Below are 14238 nucleotides of genomic sequence, written 5' to 3' on the forward strand. Positions count from 1 at the left end.
GTGGGAGGATGGGTGAATGAGTGTTCGCAACAGCAGTGAACGACAAGCAGCCCTCGAGGGTAATGTTCCTTTAAGAAAGTGACCTCATCTCTAATGTAAACTACATATAGAGGTATGTAAACATTTTCGCTGGCTGTAAAAATTTATATCCAACCTGTTTGTCATCCCATAAAACCCCAAAGGAATAATGGCATGGAAATGTGTGCGTGTCTCATGCTATGTTTGCACCCTGCACTTCAATCTTCCGGTGTCTGTCTGAAATAAAATAGGTCAGCACTGCATTTTCTTTCGGAAAACCAGCTACATCATGTTAGCTGGTTGTGTGATAACTTAGGCTCGTCTCTCAAACCAGTTAGCAGGGATTTTTTTAAACTGGGTTAAATTTGCCTAAGTTGTATTTCAGTCCTTTTAGCCAGATGGATTTTAAAATCTTATTATTGTTTAAATAACTTTCAGAGTACACCACAGTAAGTGTTAAGGCTCTCAAATATATTTAATTGATTGCATTTTTTTTTGCCCCCAACTTGCTGTGGGGATTGAACCAGTGATTCCTGTCAAAACTAAAGTGAATGTTGTCACTGGAGGTCAACTGAAGACTCAGCTCAGGTGTGTTACATGTGTTCACTTCACAAAGTGCCCTTAATGGCAAACCAGCGATCACCCCTTCCCAGCCCTCCTTGGATATCCATTAACAGTAGGTATTTGCTGAATGTGGAGTAGGTAAATAGCCAAAGGTACACTAAAGGAGGGAGGGTAATTTTGGGGCTTTTTGTTGGTAGAGGAGGGTGGTCCATGCGTGATAAAGCCCAACGCTAACCACACAGTTTGTGCTGCAGAGAGTAAATAACCCTGTCCTGACTCATTTTTGCCACTGCCTATCGCAGATCAGTTCCACTGAAACTACACCCTAAGTTTTTTGGCAGGAAATTCCAACTATTTCCCATAAAGGAAACTGTTCTTTCTTCACTGTCTAGGAAAATGTACTTTAAACGTATAAAACATATAGCAGTTAATTTTTTTCCTGAAGCCAACGCCTGCTACATCATGTCCATTCCCAGTGCTGTCAATCATTATCCAGCCAGCATATCGTTCAGAAGGTGGAGCTGTCAGGCAGGAGGAATAAGAGGTAAGAAAAGGAAGGCTTCTGCTTCTTGCTGATGCCAAAGGTAAGTGAGATTATGTCAAACCTTTAAACAGAGTCCCCTTTCTCTGCCCCACCCCCTGCTCCTATATAACATGTGCTGCATTTAGCAACACCTGCTTTTACCCAGCCGGTGGTGGGCTGTGTGTGCCTGCTTCTCACCCCTGCTGATGGATGCTCTTGCTGGCAGTCCCCTTGGATGGCTCTGCGTGGGTGTCACCGTGCTTTTTGGGATGACCGTCCTCTGCATGGCCAAGAAGAGCCCGGCAGAGAAAGCAAAGGCGCTGGTCCAGAGCCTCCTGCCCGCCTCGCTGGGGCTGCTGTGCGTGGCCGCGCTGGGGGCTGGTGGGGGGCTGGTGGTGTTCTGCGCCGTGAGCCTGGTCTCCTCCGCGTACCTGGGCGGCAGGATGCTGCTGCCCGTGGGCGACAAAGCTGTGCTCATCACAGGTAAGGTGCCGTAAACGCGCTCTGGGAAGCAAAAACTGGCTTTTCTTACAAGTGGGCTTGAAAACTTTGTGTCCTCAGGTTAGGTATCTACGAAATGCATGCTTGTAAGGTTTCCTTTTAATTTTTTTTGTTTTCTCATTTTACTTGCTTTGCCAGAGATGTTTTTCCCAGGTAAATAAGTGTTCTGAAATTAAGTAGAAAAGCATCTTAATAGGTGCTATTATTTTTTAGTGTCTCATTTAATCTTTACAAGTAGCTTTTTAGACATGCTTGTGAAATTAACTGGTGCAAAAGGCATAAGAATACTTACGATGGTCTAATTTTTTAGGAGAGACGTTAAATTCTGGGAGCCCTGAGAGCTCTACGTTCATACGTTACTTTTGTTTACTTGAATTTGTTGCGCTGATTACGGATGTACGGTTATCTTTTGGCATGCGCATTTATGCCGTGCATAGTGTGTATATCGTGCATATATTTCAAGACACTGGTTTGGTGCCATTTCTTTGAAACGATGTATGAAACCATTTGGGAGTAATTTCCTTCACTAGCAGTGAAAGTTCAGAGCTAATGAATTCAGTCTCTATTAACACTCTGATCTACTCAAACCCCACTTTTAGTTTGCAGGGATGGCATTTTTGTAGTTTTATGGCTTTTCTCCTGTTTCTTCTAGAACTTTAAATGTTGTTTATTTGTGTTAATCAAACCTTCCAACCGCGGTGGCTGCCAACTGCTTCTTGCACTGTTAACTTGCTCTTTTTTGTTTTATTTTCTCTGGAAAGCCTGAATTAAGTTGCTTTGGTTTATATAGCTGTTTCTTGCAGAATTTCATTTTGTTTTATAAGGACACCTGGAAATAATTTAGATTTGCCTTGCAAGCATTAATACAGGGATTAAATGCAAAAGTTAAGAGAGGACAAGACGAGCAGCATGTTCTCCACTTGTGGTTTATCTGCCAGCTGGGGTTCTCCCTGCAGGTGCATCAGATGAAGATGGGCATTGGGCAGGGGGGAACAGGGAGCACTCCTTTTCCCACCCCTGCAGGTGTGGGGCTTTCGCTTGCACTTGGGCATCTTCTTGCCTTTTTTAAGACTGCAGTTTTTCAGGAAAGAGCACTCTCAGAGCTTACCTGCTCTAGAGAATTTGAATTAGAGCAATATAGAGGAGTGAAGAACATTTGGGTATATTCCAGCAAGAGAATGTGCTGCAACTGTCCTGAAGAAACGCAAGTTTGGACACCTCTGACAGACGACGCGTCTGAGAAGGCTCTTCTTGGTCTTCATTTGAATCCAGACTGGTATGCAATCAATCAAACCATCCATCAACTGAAACAAAGGTTTTAGTCAACACATTTCTTGGTTAAATTGCTCTGATTGTAGTGCTCTTCCCCATACCAACAGTGGGGTGTGTGTCTGCATGTGTGTGCAGGTGCAAGGCGCATTTAAATCAATTTAGGTGTCCAGTTTAGACAAGACCTGAGGCAGGCAGTTAATGGGAAATGGTGATTTTTTTTTTTCTTTTTTTTTTTCTTTTTTCTTTCCCTACCATTTTCAGCCCCTCAGGGTTGTGGAATGCTGCTGTGCTCTGGGCAGCTGCCGCTTAACACTTGTGAGGTGGCTTTGGCAAGCGGATGGAGTTGTCTCTGTGCTTCTCTTCTTGGATTTTGTCAAATATTGTTCTGGTCCTCTTTGGGTGTCCCTTGTACGGGTACTGCTGTGCGTTATTTATTTAATCCAGCAGTTCAGGAGAGTACCATGATAAGGGAGAAGCTGTGCCCAGTTGTCAAAATGCTTTTTCACATGAGTAACTGTGGGCATGTGAGCAGTCTTAATGTCACTGGTGAAACATTTCTATTGATCCTCTTGCTGGGAGTGGGCGCTTCAGTATCCTTGAACAGAAACACTTTAGTGCAAACACTTCAGTGTAGTTTGGTGGACCTAATAGCCAGCTTCCCTAAGAATTAAATCACCGTGAAGATATGAAATAGCAGGAATTATAAAATTCTTGCCGTGGTTATTCTCTGTGCAGTGGGATGAATTTCTCCAGTTAACTTGGTCTTTTCGTTCTTGAGGTGTGACTTAGTGTTTCTGATGCTCAGTGTGAGCTGATGATAAATTCTCAGTGATGATTCAGTTGCTGTCAGTAGTGACTGCATTTCTTACAATAAATCTTCTAACAATTCACAAATTGTTATTTTTGACATAGAAGCAAGGGGGGGTTGGGGGGTAGCAATTCTCTAATTCTTCCCCATAGAGACCTAACTACTGTTTGAATTTTATGAGTTGAAGGGTAAAGTTTCTCTGGACTTCAGTAACAGATCTGAAACTCAAATCAGCCTTGTTTTGACAAAAGCTGGGGACAAACCCAATGTCAGGCACAGATAACTACAGCTTTTTATTTCTTCTCAGGGTTGCTACACCCGTCTCTAGTTGTTAAGCACTCTGCTCCTTCCCAAGTTTAAGGTGCGGTGTAAAACTTAAGTAACATGTAGCTCTGTGGCTGTGTAGTTGCTGGGAAGGATGGAAAGGGAAGGATTTCATCTAGAAACAGGATTTTTCACTAAAAGAAAAAGAAGGAAAGACATCCCACCCCCAAACTCAGAAATGTGTCGTGTCTTTGGGATATTTGCAGGCTTCTTCATGTCTCTCTAGGGAATTCCAAGAATGCATGTTTGTTCTTCTCTTTCAGGTCAGGGCTGTGAGAAGCTAGGTGTGATATATGTGGTGTTCTGGTGCACCTTCAACAAACTGCAGGCTTCAAAAATGCCAAAATTGTGTATTTTTTTAAAAAGAATTAAGTAGAGCATAAGTAATTCTTTTCAACACCTTGCACTGATTGATCCAGGCGTTTAGTATGTGTTTCTTCCAAGTCATCTGGAAGTAATTTTTTTACGTTTCAGGACTAAAGCCCCAGTTAAAAGACAGACTTGAGAAATGAAGATCTAGCATGATTAAGATGAATTTCTTCAGCAGTCAAATTCTATTGTCTGTGGATTTTGAGTGCAGGAGCAGACCTGTGAATGGCGATGCTAATATCCGCCTCAGTGTGCCAAAAATCATAAATTAACCCTGGTAGGGTTAAGTAGGGAATATCGCAACTCTTTCACAAATGAGGAAATAGTAAAAAAAAAAAGCTGGCAGAGTCCCAGCCTGTTGTCCCTCGTTTAGGTTTCCAGTCATGCAGACGGGTTTGGAAGTTGAGCATTTATGTAATAAATGGCTGTTACAGGAGATGGCCAAGCCTGGGATAGCTCCACGGATCTTGGTGCACATCAGCATCCAGGAGCTTTCTTTGCTGTGGTTGGAGCGGAGGGTGCAGTGCTGTTTCTCTGTAGATGAGAGGAATGGAAAACAGAATTAAAAAAGACACCAGGAGAGAGAACACTTAAAAGTATCTTAAGGTAGCGGCTGCAAAATACTGTGTCAAAGGGAGAGACTTGAGAATCAATGGCATTATTTGTCAAATATTCATCATTGTTACCTGGTGGGAGGAATTGCACAACCACGATTGCAAAGATCATTGTTGTGTATTTGCTCTAATAGTGCTTCCTGCATTTGGTAGTTCGTTGCTTTATATGGACAAAGTTTGGGAATAAGTTTAGGGAAGAATAGAGAGGGTAAGAGAAATTCTGATGCAAGTTTGCATAAAAAAAAAAAAAAGCTGGTACTATTTGTCTTAGCCTAAAAATGCTATTCTGAAGCTTTCTTAGGCTTTGAAAGCATTGAACTCCTTTGCAGGTAAAGAAACGGTTGCTCAGCTTTGGCTTGGTGGCAGCTTGTGACAAAAAAGTATTTATTAGAAGGATCTGGATGGTAGATACTTGAATAAAATGATGCTACTTCTTTGAATTAAGAAATATAACCCAACAATTTCTTTGAATTCCGATGCCCTGTAATTGCTTTGTCCATCTGAGATTTAAAATATTTTTGTGTTTTTTCTTGGGTGTTTTTTTCCCCTGGATACTTTTGTTACCAGGTTTCAGCCTGAATATTTATATAAACCCAATCTGGGATTTTATTTCTTCTGTATGTATGAAGTAAGTCTGTCGGTGGTAGAACATGAGCTGGTGCCGTCGTCTCTGAGCCAAGAGGTCTATCAATCTCTCTGGAACGTGCAAAGGTCCAGCTCCTCAAACCTTCAGAGCTGAACCTTTCTTCCTGTGGTCACGTGTATTTCAGGGACTTTATTTCATCATCTTTTGGGTTACATTTGCATGTATTTCCAATTTATTTTATTTTATTTTTTTTAGATGATGGTTTAGGACAGACCTACTTTTCAAGTGTCTTTTTGATGCTTTCAGGAAGCGACACTGGGATTGGACATGCACTGGCTAAATACCTGGACAGCTTAGGTTTTGTTGTGTTTGCTGGGGTTTTGAATAAGGACGGACCTGGAGCTGAGGAACTGAGACGGACCTGTTCTCGGAGACTCTCTCTCCTGCAGCTGGATATAACCAATGCCACCCAAGTCAAGAAAGCCTATCTAAAAGTCTCAGAGAAGGTGCAAAATACAGGTATGGCTTTTTTGCCATTATAATGGTGTACTAATGTAGCTGCATACAAGGTGCATCTCTTACCTGTTGGCTGCATCGTGGCCTATGTGTTCAGGTCATTTTCCTGCTGCAGTCTCTGGGCAGTCAGGGTATTTATATTGAGGAGTCCTGCTGTCTGGGACATGAAAAATGGTGATGACTCTTCAAGGAGGGGGTACCGTGTATCTGTATCTTGATCTGGAGGCACCATTCAGCTCATCAGTTTAATCTTTATGGAGTTGACTTCCTGGTGTATAGCAGCCCTGTGCTCTCTCCTTTTCCCAGGGCTCTGGGGAGTCGTGAACAACGCGGGCATCCTGGGCTTCCCTGCTGACGGCGAGCTGCTCCCCATGAGCACGTACAGGCAATGCATGGAGGTGAATTTCTTTGGGGCTGTAGAGGTATCCAAGACCTTCTTACCATTACTTCGGAAATCCCAGGGGAGGCTGGTTAACATGTCCAGCATGGCAGGTGAGCTGAACTGGCGGAACAGAAAAAACAACTAACTTCCTTGGCAAAAATGCTGAGGAAGGTGTCAGTTGGCCTTGCTTGTCAATACACCTAGAGAATTGGTATCTAGGTAATAACTGCAGGTTTTTCTTTTATTTGGGAGACTATTCCCAGAAATCAGCCCTTAAAGCAGAAGATTTTAATAATGCTAAAAATATGCTATTATATAAAAGACAGTAAAATTCAGATCTTGTATTATAGATGCTCTGAGTGATAGCTCTGTGAGCTTCCAGAAAGGTAGATGGTAAATCACAGGTGTTTCTGTAACGTGTTCAAGCAGAAGTCTGTGGCCGTCTTGGTTTGCATGTCATTGAACCACATTGCAGAGATGCCCAAAAGCTGTCTGCCTTTTCAGAGACAGGCTCTCTTCCATTTGGGCTGGCTACAGCTAAAGTTTTTGACCGTTTTTTAATATTGTAGGTTAAAATTGAAGTGTATGTTCATGACATTCTCCATTTGTAACAGTCTATAATAAAAGTTGGATATTTCAGGTGGGCAGCTCCACCTCTACGCTCTTGTAGGGCTCAAGTACTGTAGTTAAAGTGAGAAAGCACAATGCTAAAACACCTGCTGAAGAGGAACGTTCAGTTCTTCAAGAGCAGAAGGCAGTTTTATTTTTTTGCTGTGTCCTATGGCTCTTTCCAGAGTGCACAGTCATAGAGCATGGGCTGCTAATAGTCTGGGACCTGAAGAGACTGTGTGTTTATATTTCTCTAAAAATATTTTAGATATCTTCCTAAAAATACTTTAACCTAATTTATTAGCAAAGTGGTATTTTTTTAAAAATTATTAACAGCATATAATATGCTTTCTGGTTTTGTCCCATAAATTGGATCCTGTGGTCACTATATATATGCCTTTATAACATGACCTTCTATTCTAGGACGGCAGCTGAAATGCTAAGATGTAGGAACTGAAGTAATACGGTCTCTGGTAGCCGACAGCTGAGGAGCAAGAATGCTCCTTTGAAAATGAGACCTGCTAGAAGCAGGATGTCATGATGCTGGAAAGTATTTTGGTTTAAGACCTCTTAAGGATTTACCATATCCTCTGCTTCACAAATTTTCCTTTGTCTTGTCTTTTTGGACTCTTATTTCTGTGCACTCGAATCCTGCTGTATTGCTGAGGTGGCTTGTGCAAGCATTACCTTGTTTTCATGGCTTATGTTGGGGATGTGGCCTCAGCCTGCCTTTGACGCTACCGTCTCCTGTTTCCTTTTTATAATCTTAAGTATGTTTTGTATCTGCCTGTCTGTGTTTATGGTTCGTTGCTGACACTTAAAGAAATCAGGACTGAATTATCAGAAGGACCTTTCTGGTGCTGCTCTGCCCACCAGCCCTTGCAAGCGCAGAGACAGAGGACAGACCTCCGTTTCTCTGAGCACCCAAGTGAAGCTTACACATTTGGTGTTTTGGGGCAGATGTCTTAATTCTTGCCGTGAATCCCCCAGCTGCCTTGCAGGGATAAATGGAGAGCTTCCGTGTGCTGAATAATTTGCCCTTACAGGAGCTGATGATGAGCCTGCTTAAACCATAGCTGATTGCACAGATGTTCTTGCACACGAGCTGGTTTGGGTAAATAGCTTCCTCTTAACGCAGGGTCTGAGGGTCCTTTGGTAAAACATTAGCAGAAAGGTTAGCGAGGTCTAGTTGTGCTGAATCTATTCCTGTCTGTGTAGAGCTAATTTAACTGGACTCGGTTAGCCTGACCTCAGAGGGAAAGAGTGTGCGGTTCAATTGGCTCAAACCAATTGAAACTCAAACTTATTCAGATACATACAGAAGAATAATTAACATATAATTGGCCCGAGCTCTTCAAAGGAGTGACTCTGTGTAAGAAGCTCCTGTGATACCTTGGTGGCTGTGGTACAAAACCTAATAAACGGCACCAGTGGCTTACCTGAATATTCCCCTGTGTTGAAGTATTTTATTTTAAAAAATTCAAATACGTGGAGATGAATGTGTACTGTTTGGAAGGGAGGCTGTGCTGGAGGATGTGCCCAACTGCCCATGCAGGCAGGAGGAGCGGTATGCCTCAGGGAGAAGCGTTGCCCATTCTGTTCCCTCCTCCCCGCTGTGCCAACAGAGGCCGTGGTGGCCGTGATGACCCCTAAATCTGGCAGTGATACTCTGTGCGGTGATAACACCAGCCTTGTGGAGAAAGTGGTGGGGCTGAAGAAGGGAAGATGCTCAAATCAAAGTGTCTTTGGATTTTTCTGAAGAAGTGACTGTCAGTTTTTTGGAACAGCGGAAATCTCTGTATTTGGAAGATGTTACTTTCTGGAAACTTTTATTTTGTAAACATACGGATTTGTTGTAAATTCACCTAAAATACTGGCTGTTTTCTATCTTTTTCCATCTGAACAAACGCTGCTGGGGTTGGAGAAGATGAGATCTAACTGTAGGCAGGAGATCTGCTTCCATGATGGGTCTTAGAGAGTCCTGTCGCCTGGGCAGCATGATTCCAGCTTTGGGTTGTCCACAGAGATTTCCCCCACTCTTGCTCTGTTGTCTCTGGTCTTTCTGAAACTAGCTGGAAGGAACTGTAAGATAAGTTGGCTTTATAAAGCTAGAATTGAGATTACTTACCCTGTTGTAACTGTGCTTTATAGTAGGAGCTTGAAATTCGTGTTACAGTCACAAGAACAGCGGCATTAACTTATTGCTTCATTATTTATATGGACTGAAACATTATCTGTGTTTCTGAAACCAATAGTCATAATTTGCAGCAGTTTTATCCTTAAATGCAACACAGTTTATTTTTCTGCCATACGAGGTGTCTTATCAGGTGTTACTGAGCATAACTGCTATAAGCAACTGCTAATTTACAACTTTCACTTTTTTTTAACCTCCAGAAAGAAATGATTCCCTCACTGACTTGTCTTTAACCTCAGTGAGAGCCGCGTAATTTTGGTTGCGCTATAATCTTCCTTCTAAATCACGAAAATAAAGGCTGGAAAGAGCCGCTGTTGAACTTTATCATGTTTATATTGCTCCTGCAGGAGGCATTCCACTACCGAGGTATGCTGCATACGGTGCATCAAAAGCAGCTCTGTCCATGTTTTCGGGAGTAATGAGGCAAGAGCTTTCCAAATGGGGAATTAAAGTTGCTGCAATTCATCCATCAGGCTTCCGAACAGGTTGGTATTTGACATTTTGGGTAGTTCTTTCTGCCTCGCCTCTCTCCCTGTAGTCCAGCATCCTCAAACGGAGCCCTGAGTGATTCTCAGCAGTCGGACTTTTTTCCCATTCTTCAAGTTGGTTATGGAAATTAAGATCTGCATTCTTGGGGAGAGATGTTCCCTGCAGTTCTGCATGATGTCTGCCTCCGTCTTGCGAGTGTAGTGTTTCTCCTGGGCAGAGCTTTCTCGTTGCATTGAGATAGGGCAGTGTTCAGGCAATTGGTGCCTTCCCTTTGCTCTGCCTTTGTTGAAGGTAACAAACCGAGCATCCCAGTGGGGTGATTTGAGTGTTACAGCTTGCTTGTCCTGTGCGAGAGATTCAGGACTTGCTGTCAGTCCTACCTTTTTCGATATCCGAGCTCTCTTTATTGAGCTGCTCAGTCTTGCATCAAAGTGTCTGCAGCAATACCTGTCATCCTGCTTAATTGCTGTCAGTATTACCCTGTATAGTCTCTGATCTCTCCGCTGCTTGCCTCTGCGCACCTCTGCTTTCTGTCCCAAATCTTCTTTCTCCTCCTTCCACTGCTCTGAGCACTTTCTGCAGAGCCCATCCAGGTTAGGCTCATCTCCTGCTGCAGGGACCCTTGCTGCTGGGAGCAGGGTGGGTGTCACGCAGGTCCCTGCTCTGAGGATGTGCCTGGGAGCTACCTGGGGACAACTTCAAGTCCCACTGCTGCCTACTCGGCAAGTCCTGGCGACTTCACGGGGGCAATTTTTGCGTTGGCGAAAAGCAAAATGGTCTTTTTCATCAAACCCGCTGCCTTGAATGCTGAGGGGAGGGGGCCCTGTGGGGCGCTGGGCTCTGACAGCACCGGCAAGGTCAGTGGTACCCACCCGAGGTTTTATCTTCAGGGCACTGCTTAGCTCTAGTCAGGCTCCTGGGTGAAAACTTCATGCATCGCAACAGCTCCTGGTATTTGAGACTTAATATTTACGTCAAGATTTTTCTTTATTTGCAATGCTTAATTCACGATAGTTAGGCAATAAATGCATTGGAAAAGCCACTGCTTTCAATCCTACATGATGCGGGGGGGGGGGTGGGGTGTGGAGATTGTATTTATTTATTTATTTATTAAACCCTGGCCTAATACAAGCCTTATCCTTCATGAAACTAGTTATTGAAATACCAATGTCACTTGTGAAAGGGGAGCTTAGCACTTGGCCAGTCCAAGTGAATCCTGTTTGTCTTAGTTTGCCTGTCTTTCCTCAGTCACTCGTATCTGTTAATAAATACTGATTAGAAACGCTCACAAAATGAATAAGGACAGAATGGCGAGGCGGGGAAAATAAATAAAATAGATGATGACTTGGCTGTGGAGCGCCTTTTTAGGTAGAGCTGGTAACCTAACAGTGCATAAACCCCCTGCTTTACACGTAGTCTGTGTTCATGCCTTCCCTTCTCTTCCAGGTAGAAGCACTCGCAGCTTACCAGCTGTTTTGTCGGTTCTTCACTGACCCAGTTTAGAACAACTGTGAATCAGCGTGGGGGTGGGGAGCAACTTACTAATACTTACAAATGATTTTTTTTAATTCAGCCCCAAACCCACTTGCTATCCTGTGATGTTGCTACTGCAGGTATACAAGGCACATCTGACCTGTGGGATAAGAAAGAAAAGGAACTGATGGAGAACCTTCCAGAAGACACAAGGCAAGACTATGGTGAGGACTACGTCCTGGGGCTGAAGAGCTACCTCCTGCACATGCCCGCGTACTGCGATGCCGACCTGTCCCCCGTGCTGAACGCTATCCTGCACGCCTTGCTGGCCAAGAGACCACACGGCTTGTACACCCCTGGCAAAGGGGCTTACCTGCCCCTCTGCGTCTTCTGCTACTTTCCTCTCTGGTTCTATGACTTTTTCATTAGCAAGATGCTGAGTACGGAGCCTGTCCCAAGGGCGCTGAGAACATCAGCAGCTGAAAGCAAGAATCTCTAAGGTATCCATCAGCATTTGTCTTACTTGAGGAGATGACTGGGGAAAAACTCTGTTTTAAAGACACTGCTATTTATTGTACTGTATTTGTTAAATTACATTTACGCTGCCTTACATACAGAGGTAAATCTTTGTGTTAAGAGTAATGTTCAGGCAAAGCAGTGGATGAACAGAAATAGAAAGCTATCCCCAGATGGGGCATCTTTGGAGGAATTTCAATGATTTCCTGATGTCTTTGTATCCTGCCTTCTCTGTAAGGTGTCTCATGAGGTTGTATAGTTCCTGTCTGCTTCAAAAGGCACCACCAACACGGACAGATGTATAACCTGTTTTTTAAAACAAAAAGATCCTTGAGAGTTAACAACCTTCTTAAACATTATAAGGAGTTGAATATATTCCTGTCATTGGAGAGATTTAAAAATGTCTAATGCAAATGTTTCTCTCTGCAGATTCAGCCTAATATGGTGAGGTTTTCTTGGTTCTGTTGCTGTCGGACCTGAGAAACGATTGGCCTTTTCCCCCCCCCCAATTTTGTGAAGTATAGTTGTGATGTTTATAATGTGTCCTCTTTGCTAGACTAAGCAAAATAAATTAGTTGGGGGGGGAAAATGAACAAAGACAGATCAAGACCTTCACGAAGAAGCAAACAATCTCCTTCCTACAGTATTAGAAAAAGTAATAGTAAGTATATCAGCTGCTAATGTGGTGCGACTGTCTTGGTCATTCTGTGCATTGCCTGTATATGCCTGCGCTTCTTTAATTATTAGTAAACTCTGATCTCAGTTCTGCTTTTTGTACAATTCCTTACTCGGTTCTAGGATTATGAAGAACTCATGTTTTTGCTGTCTTCTCCTGACACCTTCCTGTGTCTCCTGCTGCTTTGGGGAGAGTTTGTGCTGACTCCTCTAATATCAGCCAGTCTTCAGGTTGGCTTTACTGGAGTTCAGTGTCCATCTTCTGATAGATTTTGGTCGCTCCCCTTCCCGAAATTCCTTCTGGGAACATCAGGTGCCCTTCCTGTGCCCTATACCGTAAAACCTTCACCAATGCCAAGAGGTCGGGCAGCTCGCCTATGTTTTTCCTTCCCTGCTCCCTTTTTGCATTGCCCATCACATCCTCAGGCCTTCAAAGGCTGTGATATTTTCAAAGAACGCCTCGTTCCCCCGGGTTCCCTGGTTTGGCCATCTGCCCTGTGCCTTACTTTGACAAGATGCATTTCTTTTCCAATGATGAAAAATAGAAAGTCATTAATTCTGGGCTTTAAATGTAAATGCACTTTTTTTTCTTTTCCTTTCCTTTCTGAGCGACTTCTAGTCTTCTGTCATAATCTCACTCCTGTGATGTACTCTTGCAGTCAACTGAACAAAATCACAATTTAATTTGCATCTGTAGTATTTTTTCCATCTCTTTTCTGCATCTTTGACATCAGTGCGAGACTCCTGTAAGTGCACAGAAGGATGCCCAGCAGACTTGGCCTGCCATTTGAATTTGTGCCCCCGTGTGGAAATCCTCCTGTCCTCTAGGCTTTGTCATGATTAGCGCTTTTGCTACTGAGGCTTATCTCCTTGTGAGTTTATATCAGTCGTAGAATCATAGAAACACCTAGATTGGAAGGGGCCTTTCAGATCATCTAGTCCAACCGTCAGCCTAACTCTGACAAAAACCATCACTAAACCATATCTCTAAGCACTATGTCTACCCGTCTTCTGAACGCCTCCAGGGATGGTGCCTCAGTCACTTCCCTGGGCAAGACTTTTGCTTTCCTTTCAGAAAGTGCGACCAAAAACGTTTTTCACTCAGAAAATCTGGGACTGTTTCTAGCTCTCTGCCCACTTCTTCCATTATTTCCCAATTTTTTTTTATTTGTCAGCAAAAGTGCATAATAAAAAAAAAAATAATATTTAGTAACTGGATTGTTGTGACGCTTTTTCTGTCTCATCTCACGTTTTGTGCTTTTGGGGACTGGTGCTACAGCCCCTCCCTTCTGGGGCGGCCCTTGTTCCCACAGTGGAAGAGCACCCAGGAGGAAGGTGACTGGGGACCTTCTCCAGGGAACGGGGACAAAATGGCAGTCGGTGCCTTGTTTCAGGCGGGACACGAACCCAAGTGGCCCAAGGGCAGCTTGTGAGCTGAAAGGAAAGGCGGGTGCAACAGGGTGCAGAGCCAGGGCTGTGCTGGGGGGCAACCTCTGAATTTTGGCTACCTTCAGGATGAGGGAACTTGCTGCCAGTCAGCCTATCTCCATCTCGGACGGAGGTGGTTGTTTTTCACTTAACACCCAATTTAGACATAATTTAGGTGGGCTGGAATTTTGCCTTTAGGCGTGTTATACATTATACAAGCAAAATTGCTCTTAGCACACAGTTAGCTGTTTTGTGTAGCAATGTTCATAATCTTTAATTGTTGCTTTGTTATTTGACTGTGGTTATAAAATGTAAATTTTTTTCTCCCCTTCACTTTTTTAATAGGAATATTGTCTTGCACGTTGCAGACATATTAA

The 14238-nt window shown here is 43.4% G+C and overlaps 1 protein-coding gene across 3 annotated transcripts; it reads left to right on the forward strand.

The window, feature by feature from the left end:
* The first annotated feature begins 757 nt into the window (after positions 1–757).
* HSD17B2 (hydroxysteroid 17-beta dehydrogenase 2) lies at positions 758–13582 on the forward strand. Of its 3 annotated transcripts, XM_054201608.1 has the most exons (7): positions 1135–1166; positions 1272–1588; positions 5886–6098; positions 6402–6587; positions 9628–9765; positions 11383–11742; positions 12188–13582. In XM_054201608.1, the coding sequence occupies exons 2-6, from the start codon at positions 1312–1314 to the stop codon at positions 11739–11741; spliced, it is 1173 nt and encodes a 390-aa protein (XP_054057583.1). In that variant the 5' UTR covers positions 1135–1166; positions 1272–1311; the 3' UTR covers position 11742; positions 12188–13582. The 3 variants fall into 3 exon arrangements, with proteins under 3 accessions (XP_054057585.1, XP_054057583.1, XP_054057582.1); XM_054201610.1 differs by lacking the exons at positions 1135–1166; positions 1272–1588 and adding an exon at positions 758–1126; XM_054201607.1 differs by lacking the exon at positions 1135–1166 and having other exon boundaries at positions 1203–1588.
* The last annotated feature ends 656 nt before the right edge of the window (positions 13583–14238 follow it).

This window comes from Rissa tridactyla, chromosome 4 (assembly GCF_028500815.1).
Source record: "Rissa tridactyla isolate bRisTri1 chromosome 4, bRisTri1.patW.cur.20221130, whole genome shotgun sequence".
In the NCBI taxonomy this organism is placed as follows: Eukaryota; Metazoa; Chordata; class Aves; order Charadriiformes; family Laridae; genus Rissa; species Rissa tridactyla.

Bases quoted from the DNA above. Each gene is read 5' to 3' on its own strand.
- HSD17B2 (XM_054201608.1), top strand. From the start codon at position 1,312: ATGGATGCTCTTGCTGGCAGTCCCCTTGGATGGCTCTGCGTGGGTGTC. The intron at 6,588-9,627 runs GTGAGCTGAACT...TTGCTCCTGCAG, and splicing joins TAACATGTCCAGCATGGCAG to GAGGCATTCCACTACCGAGG. The intron at 9,766-11,382 runs GTTGGTATTTGA...TTGCTACTGCAG, and splicing joins TCCATCAGGCTTCCGAACAG to GTATACAAGGCACATCTGAC.